A 23248-nucleotide genomic window follows, 5' to 3' on the forward strand; every position below is an offset into this window, starting at 1 on the left:
AGGAGAGACCCCCCACATGATTGTAAAGCACTTTGGGTGTACAGCAATACACAATAAAGCGCTATATAAATGCATCATTCATTCATTCTGTTATTAACATGTATTTCATTATCCATTTGTACAATATCAGCAGTTAAGTTTTTTTAATTTTTTTGGTCCACTTTCTTTTGTGATGCTTTTCTGTATTTATAAATCAAAAGATGCATTTATGGATTGCAATTTATGAATACAATTACTAATATAGTGCACAGGGATATTTGATTAGTTTTTTTGTTTTGTTTTATTCATCTGGATTTAGAGAAACAAACAAAATTGAGCACACAGAAAATGTCAAATGAACTGAAACATCCACAGTAGAATATCCAGCACCTGTAATGGTTAAACTTTTAAATGAAACTTGAAATGTTGGATTTTTTAACCCATTAAGGAAGTTCATGTCTTCAGTATGTCTTTAATGTAAGATGGCTGTTACATCCGGCTCTGAGAACAGTATGTCAAATGTCCCGGAACAGTGTGTTTTGCTAAAAAAAAAAAGGTTTTGTTCCAAGTTTAAACAAAATATACAACTTGTTTTAGCCTGTTTTTCAGATTTGAAACAAGTCTGAAAAAGCACATGGATAATAAACAGTTTACCATCCCTCGGTACTTTACCATTATGTTCTCAAAGTACTTAACAGTTGATGGAGTACACATATTTTATAGTGCTATTCCACTCAAATCAGATGTTCTCGAAGCAATTCAAACTATTAAAAATGTAAGTGCAACAACTTACGGTTGTAAATCACACAATATATATAGAAAATAAACAAGCTTGAAAGTAAATAATTAATAAAAATGATTCAAAAGCCATACATTAAGCTTTAAGCCATCACAACTATTTTAAGTTCATTTACATACCAAAAACCCAAATGTATCGCATTTTATCCCCAGACCCACAATATAACAAAGGCAAAAACCCTCAGTCACACATAAAATAATATATTTATAATAAGGATATTTTTACAAATGAAAGGCTCCAAGGGTATTTTATGCAAGAAAGGAATCCAAAGAAAACCGTACATGCGACCACACACAAAACAAAGCATTATATTATTCTAGTACTTAGATATGCCTACTCAGTAGTATAAATTTTAGGAGATGGGGCAGAGACTTAAGAATCTCTGTAACTCATAGGCCTCTGCAAGGTACTATCTGACAATTACATTTCCTTTGGGTACTGTACAATCTGTTCTCTACAGAACCATTTTGATGACCGTTTTAAATGTTATGCTAATTTTCCTTTGAACGAAATACAAGAGTATCAAAAGCAAGTGTGATGGCTTGTGTTCTGTTATGTGCAGATTAGCTCGTTTAATGCTACAGAAGTGTATATGTGTGCTGATACTACACAAACTAATGATAGTGTTGACCTGAGCTCCATCGACACCCCTGGTTCCACAATAGTTAAAGATAGAATAACACGGAGCCCACGTTGCTCTGTTCTGTCACAGAATCCCTATCCGCAGATGTCTCGGTGTTAATTAAAAAGTCTGCCTGAGAGCACGGGTGTGCATTGACTGAGAGTCGCTGAGGGCTGATGCTTTGGCTGGGGTAGCAGACCAGGCCGTGTTCAGCATGGGGCTTTGAAAGAAGAGCCATGACAGCTGAAGGGGAAGCATGTGCAAGGCATGTTTGTTTTGCATTTACCCCGCACACAGCTGTGTGGATTGTCCTTTCCCGGAACACTATAGTCACTTCACCCTCTCAGCAACCTCTTAAAGGCCAAAGTGAGAGTGTCAGGACACACAATTCTGCACTAGCAGAGCTCCTCATGGCTCTCAATGAGGATTGGTGGTTGAACTGTTGCTCTGGTGGATGGATTCGGTGCAGGATGGATCAACTTACTAGTTTTAGTCCTAATGAAAAGCACATTAACATTATTACTGGCTTTTTTAGCAGGTCCCCTGCTATGTTAAGTGATGAGATGCTCAGTCATGAAGCTTTGCTCAAACTTCAGGAAGCCCCTACACTTTACATATCATATATCCAGGCCATGGGACACGAGACTGTGCAGCAGTAAGCAGCTGATTTCTAATTAACTTTTAGCATTGAGGTTCTTTTACAAGGTTTAACATATTGCATCCAGTGCATTATTTATATATATATATATAGTTTTTGTTTAAAAACGAAGTAATGGAAGCCTAGTTTTTTGTCATTCTAAAACAGAACTTGATTCCATGTTGTGTCCCCCTCAAACCAGGTAAGTCACTGCTCTGGTATTATAATAAAAATTTGTGTGTATATATAAGTATCTCTAGGGATCTAGATAAGCTGCACAGCAGAATGAGGGAAAGGAAATGTGGTTCTCATTTACAAATTAGAAATGGCTTCTCCAAAGGGCAGAACGTATCAGATTCGTCTCCAGATTTCAAACAGCTTTGTTTTACCTGATCTAAATCTGACTCTGGAAAAGCAGAAAGCTTGTAGTACCTTGCAATAGTGCTTGCTTTATATTTCTGTCACCTCTGTGCATGGGAATGTTAGTGATTACATGCCAAAGCCCGGTATTGCTTCCACCCAATCAGACCCATGCTGGATGATGCCCAGATTGGCAAGTTGATAGTTTCATTTGAGATGGTGCAATGAGGATTTCTGCCAAAAAAATTAATGAAGCATGGCTCAAATTTCAGACAGCCCCAATACCGTACATATTATATAGCCGGGACTAAAGCAGAGTAGCTAAGGCACCAACGTTGACTGAAAAAAATGCTAGTGTGTCGTGATATTCATAACACAAAGAAAGAAAACTTTCTCAACCTATTTTCGCATCCTTCATTCTCTGTAGATTGTATTTCTTAGTTATGTTTGACAATCAATTTGACAGTCTGTATGACGGATCCAAGATTTGTACCTCGGAGTATGTGGTTGTCAAATCTTGCCAAACAGCTTTAGAACAACTACTACTTCCATAAAAAAATTGAAATGTGGTTGCAAAGAAGAGAAAGATAGATTACAGTGTGGATAGTGACTACCACCTGTAATTAGACAGTGATTAACTATATTACTTTGGGCTTGTGCTAGCAGATTGCACTTGTTTTTTTCCTGAGACTACTGGTACTGGGGGGCACACAATTCATCAAGGCAAGTGGAAGCCTCCTTTGAGTGGCTAGTTACCTGCGGGACAGTTATGTCTTTCTTTTCTGGCACTCTTAAGTCTACCATGCCTGATGCGCAACTTCTAACAGACTTTTGCTCAAGTGTTTGAAGTGTAGTACTTCTCAAATTGTTGATAGACTTCTACAAGCCCAACGGAATTAATATGAACAAACTAATCAATGTAGATGTGATCAATGAGTTTAATATAAAAAGCAAGTTCAGTTTACCCCGATTACTGCTGCATATATGTTTGGATAAAGCCTACAATAGGAAAGTTTTTACTGTGAGAAACTCTATTGTCAGTCCTTTAGAACTGTCTAGGCAGAGATGGCATATTTGGAAAAGGAGTCTGTGACAGACTAACAGGTTTTGATTATGCTGAGATGAAAACGAAGCCAGATGCGTTTAGATAAATTTGTGTGTTTACAAATGGGACACTAGTGGCGGATAAGTGCAGGGGTTTTTTCTATTCATTTTTCATTTTTCTTTTAATTCTTGTATGCATTCAGTCGTTTTTCTTGTATTTCTTTCTTGTTTCAAAGCCAGAACACTCTCAGTTTTATGATCTCCTGATTTTCTCTTGTCTCTCTAGACTTCAAATGGAAATAAATCTCATGGTATCTCTATTACTTTTACTTTTCTTTGTCAATCCATGCACTCCTTGTTTCCAGGTCATGCTTTTGTGGCTAACCGATGTTCACATTTGCTCCTTCTCTTATTTGTTGAGGGACTTCGAGATAATGTCCAGATCTTGGGGGAGTCATGTAGCCCAAGAGATGGCTGCGCTGTGTTCTTTAGCTTTCATTCGCAGGGTCGCGATGCTGGAGGATTTACGGTCGGGGTCCATGTTTATATCATACCCATTAATGCCAGTGCTCATGCCTGGACTCCCAAACAAGCTGCCCATGTGTGTCTGTCCCATGTGACCTCCAGGACTGGGCACACCCAAGAAGTCAGACACTCCACTAGCAGCATGTGGATGAGGCGGCATGCAGGAAGTGACCGAGTCGCAGGGTACAACGCAGCCGGGCACCGGAGACGCCGCACTGCTGCTGCCTATCCAAGAAGGGTTCTGAATCTGCAACAAAGACGAATGCAGAAGGTTAAGGTATAGTGCATTTACGTTCTGCAATCTCAGCATTAAAAACATTAATGTAACTTATAGTCATGAGAGCATTTATCAAGTCCGACTCCTCTTGTTTTGAAATATTGCATTGGCGAAGGTGCAGAATCCTCAGTGGTACTCGACGTGGAGATTTATCAAGAGCTGTGAGGCATTCATCTGGTCCTGTACTGAGTGGGAGCTGCTTGCCTAGTGTGGAGGAGGAATGCCTGACTCTAGACGTTCCTTCAACACCCAGAGTAACCTCCTCTGCTGAGTGGAGGGAGCACAGAGTGAATTGATAGGGCTGTATTCTTGCTCTGGGCCTGGGGAGGTGGGGGTCTGAGGGAGGGCTGTGGAGGGAGATGAAAGCCCTCTCAGGGAGATGCCCCAGATGTGAGCAAAGCTGCATTCCACAGCTGCAGGCGCACTCCCCAAAGAGCCACCCCTGCCCTCCGACCCGGCCACATATCCATAATAAATCCAGGAGATTCTTTGGCTCTCCTGTGAAGGTGTGTCGCTCTCGGCCACAGCCCTGGTGTGACCGGACCTCGACATTGTGCTTCCTCAGGTCCGCCAATTATTAGTGGTTACACAGATCTGATTTCCTATTGTTTTTCATTTGAAATTCCCAAATGTTTATCAGCAATATTCCACATGCAGGTTTTAAAAAGTAAACTTGATGAATATTAAGAAAATAAATTGGTTCCAGTAACGGTTCTCGCACTTGTATTCTTAATAAAGTAATCTGACATGGTTTTAGTGGTGCCACAACATCTGAATCTACTGAATATACATCATAAAACAGAAAGTGCAACTAGTGAAGTCTGATTCCTTAAGGAACGACTCTGAATGATTTGATTCTTTTTACTGCATCCAAAAACAAAGCACAAGAGTAGTATGATTCTTGAACAAATTACTTTAAGTCATTTAAACACTTTACAACTAAGTGTGCTAATTAAAACAGTGGAGCTACTTATGGTACTTATGATAATGTGTAGTTTAAGATAAACATTTTGAGTTTTTGGCGACTCTAAAGACTGTAACGTGTAAAAAACCTGTCACACTTTTTGTGAATTTTAATTCAAATTATTTGGCAATCGAATTGAATTTTTCATCCAAATATTTTTTCCTTAAGATTACTAAAAGACCAATGAATGAAACCCTTCTAAAGATGACCAAATCATGAACTAAATGCTGTGTACTTATTCTTTGCACTGTGTATGAATTATATGAATGATATATATTATTTTGTCATCCTGGGCCTGAAAGCACCCCCCCCCCCCCCCCCCCCCCCCCAGAACGTAATTAAAGCTGATATAGTTGAGTGCATAAAGTATCCAACATGCCACACTTTTACTACACTTTTTCTTTTTGGAATTTTCAGTGAGCACACACTATGGCACTATTTAAACTAAAGCGGCATAGAATAGTGCATAAATGTGTAAATTGGGACACACCTCAAAAGCACTGTTAATGGAACCTTTTAGAATTAATTAGAATCTTAATTAGCATTAATAATAATAATAATATTCATTACTGATGTTTCCTTAACTCTCAGCTATTATTGAAGACGGTACTATACCTGAGCGTAGTTCTCAGGCCGAGTGAGAAGCGGCAATTCGTAAGCCGTGGAAAAATGTGTCCGGACCTGCTGCATCTGTCCGAAGCGCTCTCTCTTCCGCCACTTGGCTCTGCGGTTTTGGAACCACACCTGCAAGTAAGACATCAATCCTTAATCATGAGGATATCACATTAGTAAGTGATTAAATGACCTCATGTTAACTGGCCACTAGTGGCATTACATCATATACAGGAAATGTTGTTTTAGTGGAGATTTATAAACCGAGTGATTTAACATCCATCATCAAACTTCCCACTATAGCACCGTATGTACACTGATCACACTGTAACTCATTTAGTATCATGTCTAAATGCATTTTTTTTTTGGTGCCTAGAGAGTCTATCACTTGCGTTGTAAGTCTAGAGCTTGTGTAGGAAACCCCTCGGCTGTATTAGCATCTTTCAGCATCTTTTCCTGGAAACAGTTCGGTGAGACCTGGCCGTTGTTTGATGTTGTGGGAGCTGACAGATTGTGATGGCCTCCTCTGAGTTTCTTTTCTATCAGAGCCATCAGCAGCAACAGGGGGCAGGGAGGAGAAAGCAGGAACCCACCGGGGCCAGAGGCCTCAGAGAACTGTGTCAATCCCCCTGCTTCTCCACCATCATACGCTTGCTTTGATGGAGTAGCTTTTAGAAAGGAAAAGGTGAATGAAAAATAAAAATTCTATAATTTACTCTCCCTCATGTCATTCTGGACCTGCATGACTTTTTTTGTGCATAACACAAATGAATATATTTTGATCATGCAATGAAAGTCAGTGGGTTCATATGATGTTTTGACCCCATTGATGTAGAAAAAGTGTCTGAAACATTATTCAAAATATCTTCTTTTGTGTTCCATAGAAGAATGAAAGTCACGCAGGTTTGAAATGACGAGAATGTGTAAATAGTGACAATTATGTAGTGAACTATTATTGGGTGAACTATTTCTTTAAAAAAGTGTCAGATTTTATCTGACTATGTGCACTCTTTTTTTTTTCTCTCTTTTTCTCTTCTATAAAAATATGCATTGTTTCCCTGAAAGGATGGTTGTTATTTGAAGACCTGGGAATTAGAGAACAAATTACACATAAAGTGATTTCTCATGGGTCGCAGTCTGTAGAGCTGCCAAAATTCCATTCTTTTAATCCCGGCTCTACTCTGTTTAGAACTATCTGTTTATTGATTTGTGTAGTAGAAAGTTTTTTTTATTTCTTTTTTTCAAACAGAGACTTTCTTTTGTCTTGCAATCTTGATTCGTCATGGAGCTTGAACTTGGATCTGAGTATAGCTCTTTGGTCAATCAGTTTGTGGTTTTTGCATCTATTGCCAGCAATATGTCAGCCTGTATCTCTCAGTGTAACCTGATAGCACCTCAGCTCTGCTTGCACTTAATGTGGTGGTGGACATCAACGTCCCTTGGCTCCACATCATATGTTTGTAGAGCTTAACTGCCTTGAGGAAAAAGAACATTTGTTTTCTGAATCGCACAGATTTTTTTAAGCAGGCATCATTACTCTTGTGGGTCTTCGTTTGCATCCTTGTATCCTCGTTTGTATTTTGAAATGATGCTAGTTGTTGATGCTGTCTGGGCATCTAAAACGTCTTTTTAATATGTATTGTGTGCACCAGCATTTTTATCCCTGTCTTTTTATTTATCTTTTTCTCAGACTGTCTTCCCCTTCATAAATCTAAGCATGGAAGTTGGGAGATTGAAAAGAAAGATGGAAGAAAGTTCAAAATGGAGTTTGTTTTCATTCTATGTTTAATTTCCTGACTCTTAAGCTCCTGGCTTTCCATATCTGACTGTCCGACCCAGTAGAGGCACGTAGATGAGTGATGGAAAGATTCCCTTATTCCTTTCATAGTGATGAGCCAGTGCTGAGGGTGTGTAGTATATGCTTATACCAAAATCTTGACTTTGAATCAGGCTGACAGGGAGAGTGAGAGAGATCATAGATGGAGAGTTATTAGGGTCTTTAGTTCAGTCACAACCTTGGTCTTCCATTTTGGTTTCTTTATTTTCTGTCATTCCTTTAGTGGTTGCTGCTGAATAAATTCAAGCCTGCCAATATTAACAAGTCAACTAATTTTGACCAGCACCTGTTCGAAATGGCAGAAAAATTATTTTTCTTTTTTTTTTTCTTTTTTAAAATCTTTTGTATGTTGTCCATGCGTGCAATTAACACAGTAATTGGTAAGGACGTTGACAGCTAAAGCAGCTTAGAGGCTTATTATGGAGCTTTATTTATGTTCCAGCACCAGCAGAGAGAACAGAAACACTGAACTAAACCCAGGAGAAAAGGGGAAAGAGCAGCTTTGAAGTCCAGAGTAGCTTTGAGGATTGATGGTCTGCCTCTGCTGTCAGTCAAGCTCACCTCTTCTACTTAAAAATCATTATTTTTTAGATTTATTTTTCTTGAACCTCCAGAATAATTTATAACATTTTCTTTCTAAGTAATTATGTGGTCATCATGTCAAATGACATTTTTAGATTAAAAGGTTGATTGTTTTAAGCCCTTAACCTTTGACTAGATGTATCTAGATATACTATTATTAAATATATTAATATTATCAGATCTTTCTCTTGGGAAGGCAAAAAAAAAATTCTGCCAATTTGTGAAGTTATTAGTATTTACAGTGCTGTTGCTTCTTTATTCTCCTGTATTCTCAACAGGAAATTATGGGGAGAAGAATGGGGGTGGGTTCAACAACTGACCCAAACCAGACTCGTAACTAAGCTTGCTTGAAGCTTGATCCTGTAAATATCAATATTGTTCCCTATCAATATTGTTGTGTTGTTAAAATAGTTATCATTCTGTGCTGTCCTAAAGTAGATGAGGAAAGGCTACACCTTAAAGTTCCTAAAAGATTTGACCGTGTTCATCGTCCCTGGAACTGAGCTATCATAGTTCTTTGTTTGTTTCCCATCATTCTTTATTTATAGTCAAAGTCGTTTGCATGTATGTAGGTCATAAGCTACCCTCACCACATGAAGGAGCTTCAGGCCAGGTTCTCTCACCTACCCTTGAGAGCAGGGAGGGACACATTCTTTCCTGACTGGGACATTAATGAAAGAAAAACAGTGTAAATCCAGGGCTTCTAAGTAAAGCGCACATTTGGGGTCGGGTAAAGGGATCTCCCGATCTGTCTGTCGGTGCAGGAATGCAGCAGTAGTGTTGGAGGGATTATATGCAAATGTAGGGGTAGGGTTGGGGGTTGGGATGGGTCACATAAAGGTTCTGGTTTTCCAGACAGAGGTTCAGGTAGCATCTCGAGATAAAAGCAGAGTCTGGACATGGCTAATATGAAAGCCCTTTTTTCCTTTATGATCTTTTGTGATGGCCAACTTAAGCCCCTTTTGCTCTGTATTTTCTATTTACATTTAATAGTCAGTGCGCTGAGTTTAATATCTTTTCCTCCTGGTGTCACTGTTCTTTTACCGACTTTAAAAAATAAAATGTTGGTCTTAACCTGAATCTTATCCCTCATTTTAGACTACAACTGGACTAAAATTAGTAGAAGAAGACTGGTATTGGTCTAGCTTCCTGGTTAAAGGTTATTTAAAAGACAGAATTGGATTTGGTAATGGATATGTGGAGGGTTCACACCTGTACTCGAGCTTCTGTCAGGTCAGTCCTCAGTGCGAGTTGTTCCCGGGCGTAGACGTCAGGATAGTGCGTTTTCTGAAAGACTTTCTCCAGCTCCTCTAACTGATAGCTTGTGAAGGTGGTACGGTTGCGTCTTTTCTTGCCCTTGTTGCTTTCTCCCTCGGCCTTGTCTAACGGAGAAGCCAGCTCTGAATTTGGCTGCTGAGGGCTTTTCACTCCTGACTCCTTTACGCTGAGGTAGCTGCCATCCATCCCTGCAGGATCACTGTTTTGGGGTAACTCAGAATCTGTCAGCCCTGTGCTGTCTTTACCTGTAGACCGAAAAAGAGACAGAGAATGGTTATTAATTATGAAAGGAGTGTGAGGGAATTTTAATTAATTAAACATTTGATTTACATTCGATTTATTATGGGTACTAGGTGAAACCAGTGGAATGTAGAATGACAGCTGGCTCAATGGTGTCTTAATATGTAATAAAAAACTTTTTTATTTATCTAATGAAATGGTTACCATCTCTTCTTCCATATTCATTGTTTTCTTCAGCAAAATCTCTTTGCACCAACTTAAATTAGTAACTAAATAATTAAGTCAAGAAATATTTTTGAGAATTCTATTATATTATATTACTATAATAATACAGACATTTCTATGTATTTTTGTTAAGTCAAGTTATATTAACACATATGAATATTATACTATTAAAGCATTAAGTGCTAATTAAATAAATATGAATAATTAAAATCTGGTGTGATTCCAGTTTTTAATCTATTTTCATAGTGATATTTAGGAATAAAAATCTAAGAATTGCCTATATAATATTGGGCAAGACAATGTGGTGTTGTCCTTCATAGTTCTTCTATCACAATATCTGAATTATTCCATAATCGGGTCTGGAATGAGAGAGTCTTTAAGACCCATGGCTTGATGTCAAACTCACTGCGGTAATGGCTGCCAGTCTCAGCTCATAAATCAGCTGCTCATGTGAAACAGACACTGTGGCTGTAATTGTAGACTGATAGAAAATTACAGGTTTCCCGCCTGGGCACAATCTGAAGACTGCAGCCCTGTTAGACGAGCACAGTCTCAAACATACACACGCTCTGTGGCAAGAGTGCAAAATGGAGCTTGGCTCGTAATGAGGCCGCACTAGCCCAATGACAAGACTCTAGAGTGGTAATTTTCTGTGTCAAGCCACTGGAAACACAGCAGCTCAGCTGTGAAACCCCAGTCAGCGTGCTGGTCATAAATTCAGTCAGATCAATGAATGTGAGGATTCCAGTACATTAGGTCATTTCTCCAGCTCTCTCTCTCTCAGAGCTTTGTTACCTGTCTATGCTCTGTGCTACGAAGAACAGCATGCTCACTCAAATCATAATGCTCACAAAATTGATGGCTGTACTGGCAGACTTTCGTCTCTCTCGCTCTGTTTTGCTCACTTGGCTGCAAGGAGGAATAGGGTGTAAAGCTGGATTAGAGTTCCTTTGGGAACATTCCCGCTGATGTGATCCAGTGGCGACCCTGAGCTTTATGTCTTACTTTAGCTCAACGCTCAGTGACGGAAAGTTATTTTAGGTGATGCAGTGTTGAGATGTGTTCATTTTCTAATGTGAGACTTGATTAAAACCTTCTCAGGTTTAAACTGAGGGGCTGATGGGTAAATGCTACTGACACACATGCCTTTCTCAGCACCGTAGGCCTCCTCACAGAACCATGTTGGGTAATGTATTGGGCTGGATTAAGGTATCGTGGTGCCCCTGCACAAACTGCTGTGAGAAAAATTGGGAACAGCTTGTCACAGGGGTAGGACCCTTAAAAGTACTCCTTTGTATTTTATCTACCCCATAAGGGTACCTGTTAATACCTTACGGTACTAATATCACCATTAAGTGGATAGTTCACCCAAACATAAACATTTTGTCACCACTCAATTCTCTTCATTCCAGACCTTTATGACTTTCTTTCTCCAGTAGACCACAAAAGAAAATATTTTAAAAAGTTGGAATGTTGTTTTGGACCCCATTGACTTTCGTTGTATGGGCGTGAACATTCTTCAAAATATCTTCTTTTGTCATACAGGTTTCGAACAATTGTAAATTTTTAGGGGTAGATAATTCACAAGAATGTAGCTTTGAAGGTACCGGCAAGCAAAAAGTATAATATTATAAGTATAATATTTTTATTAAAATATTTATTTATTTTATTATCCTAATAAATATTTTTGTTGATTGAATCTCTCTCTCTTAAAGGGGAATATGCCTAGTTCACCCAAACCTGTGTGATTTGCTTACTTCTGTGAAACACACAAGATATTTTGAAGAACATTAGAAACCAAAACATTTTGGTGATTGTTGACTTTCATTGTATGGAGAAAAAAACACTCTCAAAAGATCTTCTTTTGTTTGGCCCAGATGTCAAATGTCATGCAGTTTTGAATCGACATAAGTAAATTTAAAAGAATTTTCATTTATGGGTGAACTATCCATGCTTTAACTCTCGCTCCTGTTCTTGCCCGCATAACAGGTTGTATATGCTTCCTTTTGCTTGTCTCCTTATTTTGCCTTCTCCAGGCACTGTGGGCTCAACCATGACAGTCATGGAGCCAGGCCTGGGGGTATAATGGCTCCCACATTGCCTCTTGACCAGGACTGACACATCTTGTTAAGCAAGTGGGAGCAGCATATTTACTCAAACATAAATATTTTCAGCTTGTCCCTTCAGATGCCTCACGCCTCTTGCCCCCACACGGAAAAGCTGACAGCCTGTTTGAAATCAGGGCCTAGCGATCAAAGGCTCTTGTTTATACCCTGTGTCACTGATGGCTTTTGGCAGACCTAGAGTATTGTGACAGTCTCGTAGTCCACCGAGGGTTCAACCCAGGCTCTCCGCTGCTCAAGGTGAACAGAGACTTGGCTGCCCCTGCAGCTTCACCATATGGGTGAGTAACATGACCTGCCTTCTAGGCAAGAAATCTCATGGCAAAATGTTTCTGTCAGAGTAGAAAAGTTCTGAACCGGAGCTCTGAGGGGGGTGGCGGTTGAAGATTGCAACAAAAGTGCAGAGCTGAACATGGTCCTGCTGTTTAACCTTGTTTGTGCTTTCATGAGATCATATATGGCTTTAGGAGCAATGTCTACCACAGTTGACAACAGAAAAAATTACTACATTTTCCTGTGAATGCAAATGAGAACAATATTTTAGCAGCACCGAAAAAATAAAATGTTTTGAATATTGCCCAAACTGACTTTTTGGCACTGCCTGCAAAAGCATAAATTCAGAATTTTTTTTTTTTTTACATGCATAGCTTTGTGCTATTTTTTAACTTGGTGTAGCACCCATTACTTATTTTGCTAGTCTTCTGCATAAATAATTGTGAAATGGTGAAATTTGATGCTGTATGTTTTTGTAGATTTTGTGTTTGTGTATACCAGTGTATATAAATAGTACATTGCTATTGACCACTGCTGATTTTTCTGATTATTGATTACAATGTTGTTTTTTGAATGTCTTATATACTCTGCCATTTCAAAAGTTTGTTCGTTTGTTGAGTTTTTTTTTTTTAAGGATTATGAATGATGAAATATTATTAAATATTTCAATATATTAATCAAATATTCTACTATTATTATTAATATTTATAAGTGGGGGAAGTGTGTGTGTTCACTACTGTGTGTGTGTGTGTGTGTGTGTGTGTGTTCACTACTGTGTGTGTGTGTGTGTGTGTGTGTGTGTGTGTGTGTGTGTGTGTGTGTGTGTGCACTTGGATGGGTTAAATGCAGAGCACAAATTCCAAGTATGGGACACCATCCTTAGCCACACATCACTTTTCACTTTCACTTTTTTAAATATTATATAATATTATTAAATAACTCTTTTATATTTCAACTCCTGAAGTTGAATTTTGAGCAGCCATTACTCCATTCTTCTGTGTCGCGTTGCGTGCATGGTCCTTCAGAAATCATTCTAATATGCTGATTTGGTAGTGTGTCAAGAAGCATTTCTTATTATTATTATTATTATTATTAATATTCAAAACAGTTGTGCTGCTTAATATTTTTGTGGAATCAGTGATGCATTTTTCATAAATCTTTTAATAGGAACAGAACAGAGTTAGTTTGAAATAGAATTTGTTTGTAAAATTATAAATGTATTTACTGTCATTATAAATATATTTTAAACAATTTGTCATTGAAGAGTAAAAGTATTCATTTAAAAAAATCTTACCCCAAACTTTTTAAACGTTAGTGTAGGTTGCATTAAATATTATGTATGTTATGTAATAAAAAAATACAAATAAACCTTTGCTTCTATTTACTTAATCCGCAGTCAGTCTTTCTTATTTGAACATTTTTAAGATGAATCACTTGATGTATTCGCTTTGGATAAAAATGAATACATGTAAATGTTTTTGCAAGCTTTGGCAGTGTGGGATTTTATTTCTCTTCAGGTGACAGTTTTTTTTCTATTTGTAATTGCATTTTCCATGTGCACATATTATGGATTTTTTGTGTTTTCCATTTAGTTATCTGTGCGTCAGCTTTTACAACACTGATTCCAAGACTGCACGTCCGTTTTTCTGCTACTTTACAGAATGAGGGATGTGTGAAGTCATTTGCTTTCCCAGTGCAATGAGGTAAGACAGACATGGCATCTAATCTGATTGGATTTCTAATTTTAATACCGCACTAAAAGTATTATAACAGCAGTGCCATACCAACGTGGAGGGTTTGTCACCTCAGAAGTTGCCAGTTGTTCAGCTCTAGGTTAGGAGACGGTGAGGTTCAGGAAAAAGACTAATTGGCTTTTTAACCTGAATAGATTCACACCTGTATGCGCAGCAAGAATGGGGCTTGTAAACCCATTTTACAGCATCTCCTTTTACCTCTGACTCCAGAGTAAAATATCTTCAAATAGGTCACCATTTGATATATCCTATAAATCATGAGAAAAGGGCACCACTATATATTTTCATAAAATATGCATGAATGGCTCACACAGTGGTTCCAGACCCACTCGCACTAAAAAGGTGCCTTGCCTTCGATGAGAGACGCCAGTGGTTCCTGGCTTTGTAGGATGTCAGTGCTCGACCTTATGAGTTAGCAAAGGTCAGATTTTTACAAGGGGCAGTCATTTAGTACCAGCTGAAAACGGGGGAACACATCAAAGTGTAATTTAACTAGCTGTAAAGCGGCAGGGCATCCTCTATGCTTTTTTACAGAATTTGATTGTTAGGGTCAGCAGCAGGCAAATAAAAGAAACACTATAAATTAGGCTACCTGGGGTCTCTGTGAAGGGTTAATGGTGAAATACGCCAAGGCTCCCGAAAATGTAAAAAAAAATTAAAACACATAAATAAAACATTGCCGGGCTGGGTTTCATCTCTATTATGACTGAAAACAAATGGTAAAGGAAATTGAGGAGGACTGTTTGCTCATCTAAGCTTTTGTTTTTATCTGTAATTAAGTTTGTTTTCGGTGCTTAAAATGTGGATTGAATTGTAATAGGCAGCTTGGTGCTCTGAAGCCAGGCCAACAGTCTGAACTTCTCTTCCGCTATCTAATTATTTCAGGCTCTTACAGACGGACACGGCATGGAGAGATTGATAGGTTGTGATATGAAGACTGGCTCCGGCTGGTGGCATATGGAAACGGTGAACCATTTTTTTATTGGTGATTGTGAGCGTGACACCACAAGATATTAGCAGAGATGGAGCCTCATTAGTAAACGTCTGCACACGCAGCCATTTGCAAAACCAGAGCAAATCACATAGTCAAAGGCAGATGTGACAACAGCAGCTCCATTCTAAACATAGAGCAACCAAACCACAGGGACCGTCTCCTCCTTTGACTTGCTTTACATTTTAGAGTCACCTCTCATTCTTGTGTTAGATTCGGACTTCAGAGTGAAATATATATGACTCTATTCAAAATGACGCACAAGACGGCAGTTGTTTCAGAGGGAGAGTTGCATCTCAGCTGGTGCTTACTGGAAAAAAGCCTGGTAGTGAGAATCTGATAGGTATCCGCAGAAAAGTCCAAACACACCACTAGTCCTAAAGGACGATTTATCCCAGCAGGCTGCAGCAAAGAGCACATGCTAGGCAAGAAAACACAGCATTTCCTTTAAGCTGCTTCTCGCGATAAATCACAGCTCGTCCGGCTCTCTTGGAGTGCCGAGACAAAAAGTATTTGAACTCAAGACTGCTAAAACCTGAGGATGAGTCCATACATAGTCAAAAAGAAAGCAAAGGCTGGTTTTACTAACACCACTTGGTTAGGTTGCTGCTTTTCCAACAATTATGATTACGGAGAGATCAGATTTGGTGGTTTTCTGAAAAATATAGGGTGTTAAAGTACTCTGTGTAAGTGCAGTAGTTTGGTGATTTCGGCTGTGGCTTTTCTTTTGGAATGTAATTAAGTACAAATATATCACAGTTTTCAGTGTTTTTTTTTTTTTTTTGTGCAAGGGTTTCAGAAGTGAATCAAACATGTTGCAACAGCTTGCCTTGTACTGCTCTCTCGCTTTATTTTTTATTGTGCTATTTTGTACCAGTTTGATTATCAGTTGACATTGCATTTCCCAAATCATCAGTAAAGTCTGGAATCTCCTGGATGGCATTAGAAACCACACTGGAGCAGTGTTGTAGTTAACAAGCACTATGGAATGCTGTAAAAAAACTAACTAATCACTGTCGTTTAAGATAATGTCAAGAAAAAAAAACACACAGAAAAGAGCCAAAAGGTAATGTAATGTAGCATAAAGGCATAAAGACATATTACAGTTTTAGTATCTTCAGAAACATTTTACCCCCCCCCCACACACACACACACCCGTAATTTACTCACTCATACATGACTTTAAACTCATGACTTACTGACTGACTTTTTTGGAAAACAAAATATGAATACGTTCATGCAATTAAAGTCAGTGGAGTCTAGTGTTAATTGTAGCACAATGTGTACAACATGAGTGTGTGCGAGTGATAGAATTTTTTTTATTTTTGTGAACTATAAAAATAGTAATAATAAAGAATGTGTGTCTACATTTCATGTTATAAATAAGTTCCAAATCAATAGTTGAGAAAATAAAGTAACAAATTTCCAAACAAGGGTTTGTTTCAAAAAATTGCTTTTACCTCAAGTGCTCAGCCGTTCACTAGCAGTTGAGGACCCATTATAAAGAATCTACTGGGGTTTGATTATGCTGTTTAAATAGAGGCCTTGTCTTTGAAGCGTACTGCTGGCGTGCCGCATTTAGGCAGGCAGACTGAAGCTAATGTTAACTGTAAAGCCAAATTTTGAGCTAACTGGTTAAATGATCCCAAGTCCTTGTCACCTCTTCTTAGATCAAAAGGCAATGGGAATTGCCTTTTTTCTCAGGTTGTGCAGTACCTCTGTGACTTTATTCTCCCTTTATGCTTGCTCTTTGCTGAAACAGGCTGCAGCTCCAAAACTAGGCTGATGGCCTCATTTCCTGTGAAATGTGAATTTTGTGCTATGACTTTGGTACCTTGTAGTGATATTTGGAAGTTTACATGGTGATATTTTGTTCATATTTATGTTGTCATTTATTTTGTATACTGTTGCAGTACTATAGACACTTTAAGTTAATACTTAAGTAAATTCATATGGTATATGGTAATAATTCACACACATATCATTAAACTAAATATAAAGTAAAGCAGTAACTGAATATCTCTTTAGAAATTACAGTACAACAAATCACTATTATACTATTATATATTTAGCATATGTCAAAATAAAATCTTTTTTCATTTTGTTTTCATTTTAATTTATATGATTTTCTTTTAATTAGTGACAAATGGGACTGAAAAAGTGAATGCTCAAAATAATTCTGTCCATTTTTAGAACATTTTAATACATTTTTTTTAATGCCAACTTTCGGGAAAAAAAGGTCATGCTGTTTTGTATATGCTCATTATAGAAATGCAGCTGAGCTACTTCCTTTTGATATAGTTATTCATCATATTGGCTAAACGCTCATAAAAACATAGTTTGCTAGATTTACTTACAGTGCTTAAGGTTTGCAAGCAATGAGAATGTACAGAAACAGTCATGCACAAACTAGAAATATAAAAAGTCATAATTCTTGAAATTTATTGTAATTACTATTATTTTATGCAAACGTTTTCTCAAACACTTATTGGATTAAAGACTTTAAATTCTGCCATTCCCTCACCTAATATGAATAATATTTTGTATCTTGCTGTTGCTCTCAGCAGAGCCAGTAGATAAACTATGAGCAAGCTTGAGCCTCACTGATTCACACAAACACCAAAATCCAAAATAATACTGAAAAAGAAGCGATAACCAAGCCAAACACAAGTTGTGATGTTGCCTGTTTTACAAGACTTGTCAATCAAGCATCATCATTCCTTAACCGATTAACTACCAACTCATTGTACTGTAAATATTTTAGCCCATAATATCGACTATCAATGGCCTATAATACTGAACTGCTTAAATATTTTGTTCATCATGATATGATCTACGGTGAACTTTCACTGAAGAGGGGATAAAGGGCTCCCTTTTAAGAGTGTCGTTTTCTTTTGTTATTGGTGCTGACCACAAAGGAGGAATTAGTCAAAAGCTTGTTTTGAAACCACATACCCTCTTCGACAAAATAATCATGCCCAGGGGAAATGTGACTTTGATGCAAGTCAAGTCTGTGACTGCGGCTCCTTTTAAAACCAGAATAAGCCACGCTCGATGCTGGGAAGTATCATGGTTTAAACCGAGGCATTTATTTATTTATTCACTAACTTCTTGTATTTCCTCTTTAGGCATCACACCTCATAAAATCACTACACACAAAATGGGCCTTAGCAACTTTAATTTTGGCCTAACAAATTTCTCTGGCAGGACATTTTGTATGTTGCACTTTTTGAATTGCTGTAAAGATGTCTCTTCAGAGCAAAATGAGTCATTGCTTTTAAACAAGTAAATAAAAATGCAGATCTGAATATTATATTATGATTTACTATGACAATCCTAATGGTCTTTCAAATTAGACAACTTTTTGTAATTTCATTGTCCTAATGAAAGGTAGTTATCTGTATCAGCCAGCCTCATTATTATTATTATTATTTTCTTTTGATTAATATTCTTTGTGCTTCAAAGTTGCTTTTTCCTAATTATATGATCAACATATTGTCTTAAATGGGTTTTGTTTGTGGCAGTGTTCAGCAGTTACACATGTCCATTGCAAACATATTAATATCATAAATATTGCACACAAACGGTCATAAACTCATTCATCTGTTTTGAAATGGACAGAACATGTTTTCAATTTGAGTCAGTTACTCAGTGTTCAGTAACCTCTAGACCAATTACATGATGCATTCATTATCCCATATTAAAAAATAAACTAATCCTTTGAGCTGAGTTTCTTTTGGATTCTTCGACCATTTAATAATAGTCATGAATAGAGCAGGATATCGTTAAGAACATCAGCACTTGTTGTAGCTGATTTCAAGAAGTATTACCTGCTCAGTATGGACATCCATTTTTTGTTCTATTTTTCTTTTTTCATGCATGATGAGCTGCTGAAGGTACATCCTTCTCTTTAAGACTGACACTTTCTTCATATTACAGGCAGTAATATTATACCTTGTGAGCAGATCAATTATTATTTTATGTGCTAATAAAAGTGCTTTTCCAATCACAAAGTATTTATAAACAAACATTACATAATGCATAACAGGTCCTTGGTACTGTACATTAGGCTATATTTTAAAAATCATAACATTTAGGTTTATGTAGCCTAAGTTTTAAACATCGGTTCACAGGCCTTTATGAATCTAAATCGACAGCTGGCCTGTAAGGCATTATTACATCATGTTATATTAATAATGACATTTAAGTTATTGTAAAGTGTTTCCAATTAAAACAGGTTAACTTAATTAAACGAGTTAATTTTGCCATTGGCTTGTAAGGTTCTGTTATCAACTCACATGGTCTTTTTTCTGTCAGAGAGGTTTTGATTAGTTTGGGAAATGGGACTTTTATTTGACAACATCTGCACAACAGACATTATTAAATGTAATATATGTCGAGATCTCGTTGCGTTATTATTTATTATGCAGCGCATTGCCGAAAGCTGCAGCTGTAAACCTAGCTTTTGTGCTTGATCGTTATGAAAATATGAATGCGATCACATTTATTTAATTAGTAGGCCTATATCTCCAAAAGTGTTACTGTTAATGCCGTTGTTATTGGGTTGCTGCTGGGGTTTTTTTTTTTTTATACTATTCTTTGTTTTCACTAATATATCTCACCATATATATTTCACCAATAATCTCGTCTTGTTCTTAAGGTCTCATTTACAAAGCTCTGGTCCTCAAGTCTTTTTGACAACTAAAGCTATAAGGTAACCCCATGCACTTTCCACCCATATTATATGGAACTGTCGCATATAACAGATTGAGATATAGCGTGGTTAGGATATTCTTTTTGCCCTTTCTAATTGCAGTCAGTGTTATGTATCTTGAAAGAGACTGTAGCCTGTCAGAAAATGTTGGTATGATCTTTTTTTCCAAAAAAAAAAAAATCTGCACCTACATCTTCGCCGAGAGTTTTTTTTTTTTTTTTTTTTTTGCAATATATTCTACTTTCGAATCAGTCTTAGAAATCTCTTTAGTGATTATAAACCTGTTTTTCTATTATTTTAAGCACCAGACAGCTCAGCTTTAATATATGGTCGCACAGCACACCTGACGTTTTTCTTCAAGTCGATAAAATTCGTTTAATCTCAAACACATTAGTGTCAGCATAAAATATGTACATTATTTAAAATACATTAACTAAAACAAACATTTGCAGAAGACACTTTATGGACACATTGAAACATTTTTCCAACCTCATTATGGGCTACCGCTACCAACCCTTTGGCTTCCGTGGCCCTCCTATTTCCCTCTTATTTTAGACTTTATTTTGTTTTATTTAGGCCTATTTATTTTTTATGATAAGGTCATTCGTATCGTATTATTATTATAATTTTATTATTAATAATAATAAATAGCATGAGATAGTGATGGATGTCAAAGGACGGGAATGAAAATTTCTCGTGTAGCCTAATGCTGATCTTATTTAGCTTCCTTTGCAAGCCCTCAGGGCCGTTTCCATCCACGAACACTAGGCTTCATCAAAGAAATATATGTGTGGGTTACTTTTTTTTTCTTTCTTGTGTCTTTATTTAAAAAAAAAAATAAGATAAATACAATTATAGAAGATGAAATGAGACTACAGAGTTTAATGTACAACTTGGTTGAACCATTTCAGTAGGCTACCTTATTGGTTAAAGAACTCTTTTGATTTAGTATGCAAGTGCAGTTTTCAGTGCAAAGCCTCCGATTTTCACAATAAAATTTTTAATGAACCGTAATTTTGAAATATTTTATTGAACCACTTAAATTTGTGCAGGAGTAGGCCTACGCGCTTGCATATCTGTTAGAATTGTGCAAAATGTTCTCCTAGTCTTGGTTTTGCTTGCCTTGATGAGTTTTCTTATTGGTAGCCTATAGATCCGAGCCTGCTGTCATACAAGTGAGAGAAATGTTCAAAACACTCAATGTGCCGTCGACAACTTGTAAAAGCGTATAAAATTAGTTGTGTTTGCCTTCCGAAACGTGCTAATTCAATTGTCTGATTCAGATGCCGTATTAAGGATTGTAATTCAGATTATCGCATTAAATCTAATTTAATTCGGTCTTCAAAGGTAAAATGTAATAGCCGGGGAGGTTATGCCTCTTCCTAATTGTGTTACTGTGATAGCTGAGCCAGTTATGTTGGTAGTAAGTTGTGAAGTCCACTGCATTTGCTTTGTAAATATTAGCCTACATGAACTTTACTCTGATGTGATTATTAATATGAATAACTGCCTCTCAAGTAAAATAACCTGGTCTAATTGTATCTTTTTACTGAAGGGCTTTGCAGATTATCCATAAAAACACTGTCACTGCAGTTGAATGATACGCTTCTAGAACCTGCTTGTACTCTTGCTCTGCATTTATTTGCTGTAAAAACGAGAAGGGAGAACACATCTTGAGTTGCTAAGACTGTTTTACAAATGCCTTGTTATAAACTCACCATAACACGCGATGAGCCCTCCGTTGTGTCCGCTTTCCTGCTGGAGTTTGCTGCTGTCTGGGGGAGTTTTGCAGGAGGACCTCTGCATGAAGAGGTGGTATTTGTTAAAGGTGCCTTCCCCAGCAGTGGCATCCAATGACTGGCATTCCTGCTGGAACGGGCTCCCAGATTTTTCCCCGAACGCCTGACCTTTGTTGGTCAGGAAAGCGGGGCTGTATTTGGTGTCACTCGCCTGGAATGTCCTGAAAGGGTTCTCCTGGTGATCCCTACCTTGCGGTGCAGATGGGCTATAATATGAATCCATGGATGTCATTTCGCAGTATGAAACGCACGTCTCGGCATTCATTCCTAAAAAAAATTCTGGAAGAAAAAGACGTCCAAGAGGTTTTTTTCCTTTCTTTCCTTTTTGGAGGGCAAAGCGAACACTCTTTCCCTCTTCCTCATGCAAACGAATACACACACACACACACACACACACTCACTCTCACGCACGCATTGACTTTCAGCAGCTGGCTTTGGTTATAAAATGAATCAGATGTTTTTCAGAAACGGATAGCTAACCAAAAGCTAAAAAGCCCCCTTAAGGTTAGAGGAGTAACGAAAAATGCGTCTTCTGAAGATGCAGCCCAGATCTCCTCGGTATAGACCACTAGCACGTCAAGACCTCTCCTCGGTTATTATGTAGATGAAATGAATGGGTGAGGTCAGACCTTTTGCTAAGAAAAAAAAAATGTTTTGTTGGAAATATGTGGGGGGACTTAACACATGACATTAATGTCATTAGGATATAACTCACTGAATGTGAAGGGCAACACGGAGGGAGCAATTTAGTGGTTGATTCGCAATGCTTTTTAACTCGAGACTTAATTTCGCCAACAAAGAAAAAAGCTAGAGCTCTGTGCGAGCTTGTATGTTTGTTGTGTTTTTACTGTGAGACTCTGATGTTTTTCTTTTCGGTTCCAAATCCTTTCTCAATTTAACTGACGTTATCTTTTTAGACAGGTTTGTGGTGATTCTTCTGTTCCGATGTCGCGTTTGAAATCATATATTGCCATCGATTTAGTGCATTTAAATAATTTTAACGCCGATTATAGGCTAAGACTATTCATCTTGATTAAATACGCAGAAGATAAGTTTTATTCTATAGACTGCTTTAAAACCTATTAGAGAGAGATTCAGGCCCGAGTAAAACTAATTTGTCATTTAATGTCAGGCAGTCCCTTGTTTCTTACCGCAAACATATCATGTTTCATGTTGTTTTTTGTCGGATCTTTTTATTTGGTGTTTAACAATCAGCATGAAATTTTAGTATCCAAGAAAAAAATAAATGTTTTAGCTTTCACATTTTTCTCATTCTATTCCTTTAATAATGCTTACTGAAGCAACTTGCTCATTATCATAATGGATTTGGTCTAAGTGGCTGTAAAACCTTTATGACCTTGTAGCAATGGCGATGAACAAGTTTGGCCAAAGTCGTGTAAAACACATCCACTTTTTACTTTTTGTCAGTTATATTAAACATTTAGTAAGTTTGTGCTTACATTTATTTTTTACTGACTTGATTATTTCATATGTCACTTCATAAAAAAAAAATCCTGTGGTTTTTAAGTGTATTGGGGTTTATTTCTGTTTAGAAATCTGTCAGTCGGGAGCACATTTAAACAAAATCGTGATGATACTAAATTTCCGATAAC

The 23248-nt window shown here is 37.5% G+C and overlaps 1 protein-coding gene across 1 annotated transcript; it reads right to left on the reverse strand.

The window, feature by feature from the left end:
- Positions 1–285: 285 nt before the first annotated feature.
- On the reverse strand, positions 286–22213 carry LOC306886920 (homeobox protein aristaless-like 4). Its single transcript, XM_079444294.1, has 4 exons — positions 21555–22213; positions 9451–9761; positions 5823–5951; positions 286–4213 (listed from the first exon to the last, which is right to left on the reverse strand). Exons 1-4 carry the CDS (start codon positions 21898–21900, stop codon positions 3896–3898), a joined length of 1104 nt encoding a protein of 367 aa, XP_079300420.1. The 5' UTR covers positions 21901–22213; the 3' UTR covers positions 286–3895.
- Positions 22214–23248: the final 1035 nt, after the last annotated feature.

Source organism: Barbus barbus (assembly GCF_936440315.1).
Source record: "Barbus barbus genome assembly, chromosome: 1".
Classification (NCBI taxonomy): domain Eukaryota; kingdom Metazoa; phylum Chordata; class Actinopteri; order Cypriniformes; family Cyprinidae; genus Barbus; species Barbus barbus.

Excerpts from the sequence above, each read along its gene's own strand:
- LOC306886920 (XM_079444294.1), bottom strand. The coding sequence starts at position 21,900 with ATGAATGCCGAGACGTGCGTTTCATACTGCGAAATGACATCCATGGAT. Across the intron at positions 5,952-9,450 it reads TGACAGAAGCTCGAGTACAG|GTGTGGTTCCAAAACCGCAG; the intron begins GTGTGAACCCTC and ends TCTTACTTGCAG. Across the intron at positions 4,214-5,822 it reads GGCCTGAGAACTACGCTCAG|ATTCAGAACCCTTCTTGGAT; the intron begins GTATAGTACCGT and ends TCTTTGTTGCAG.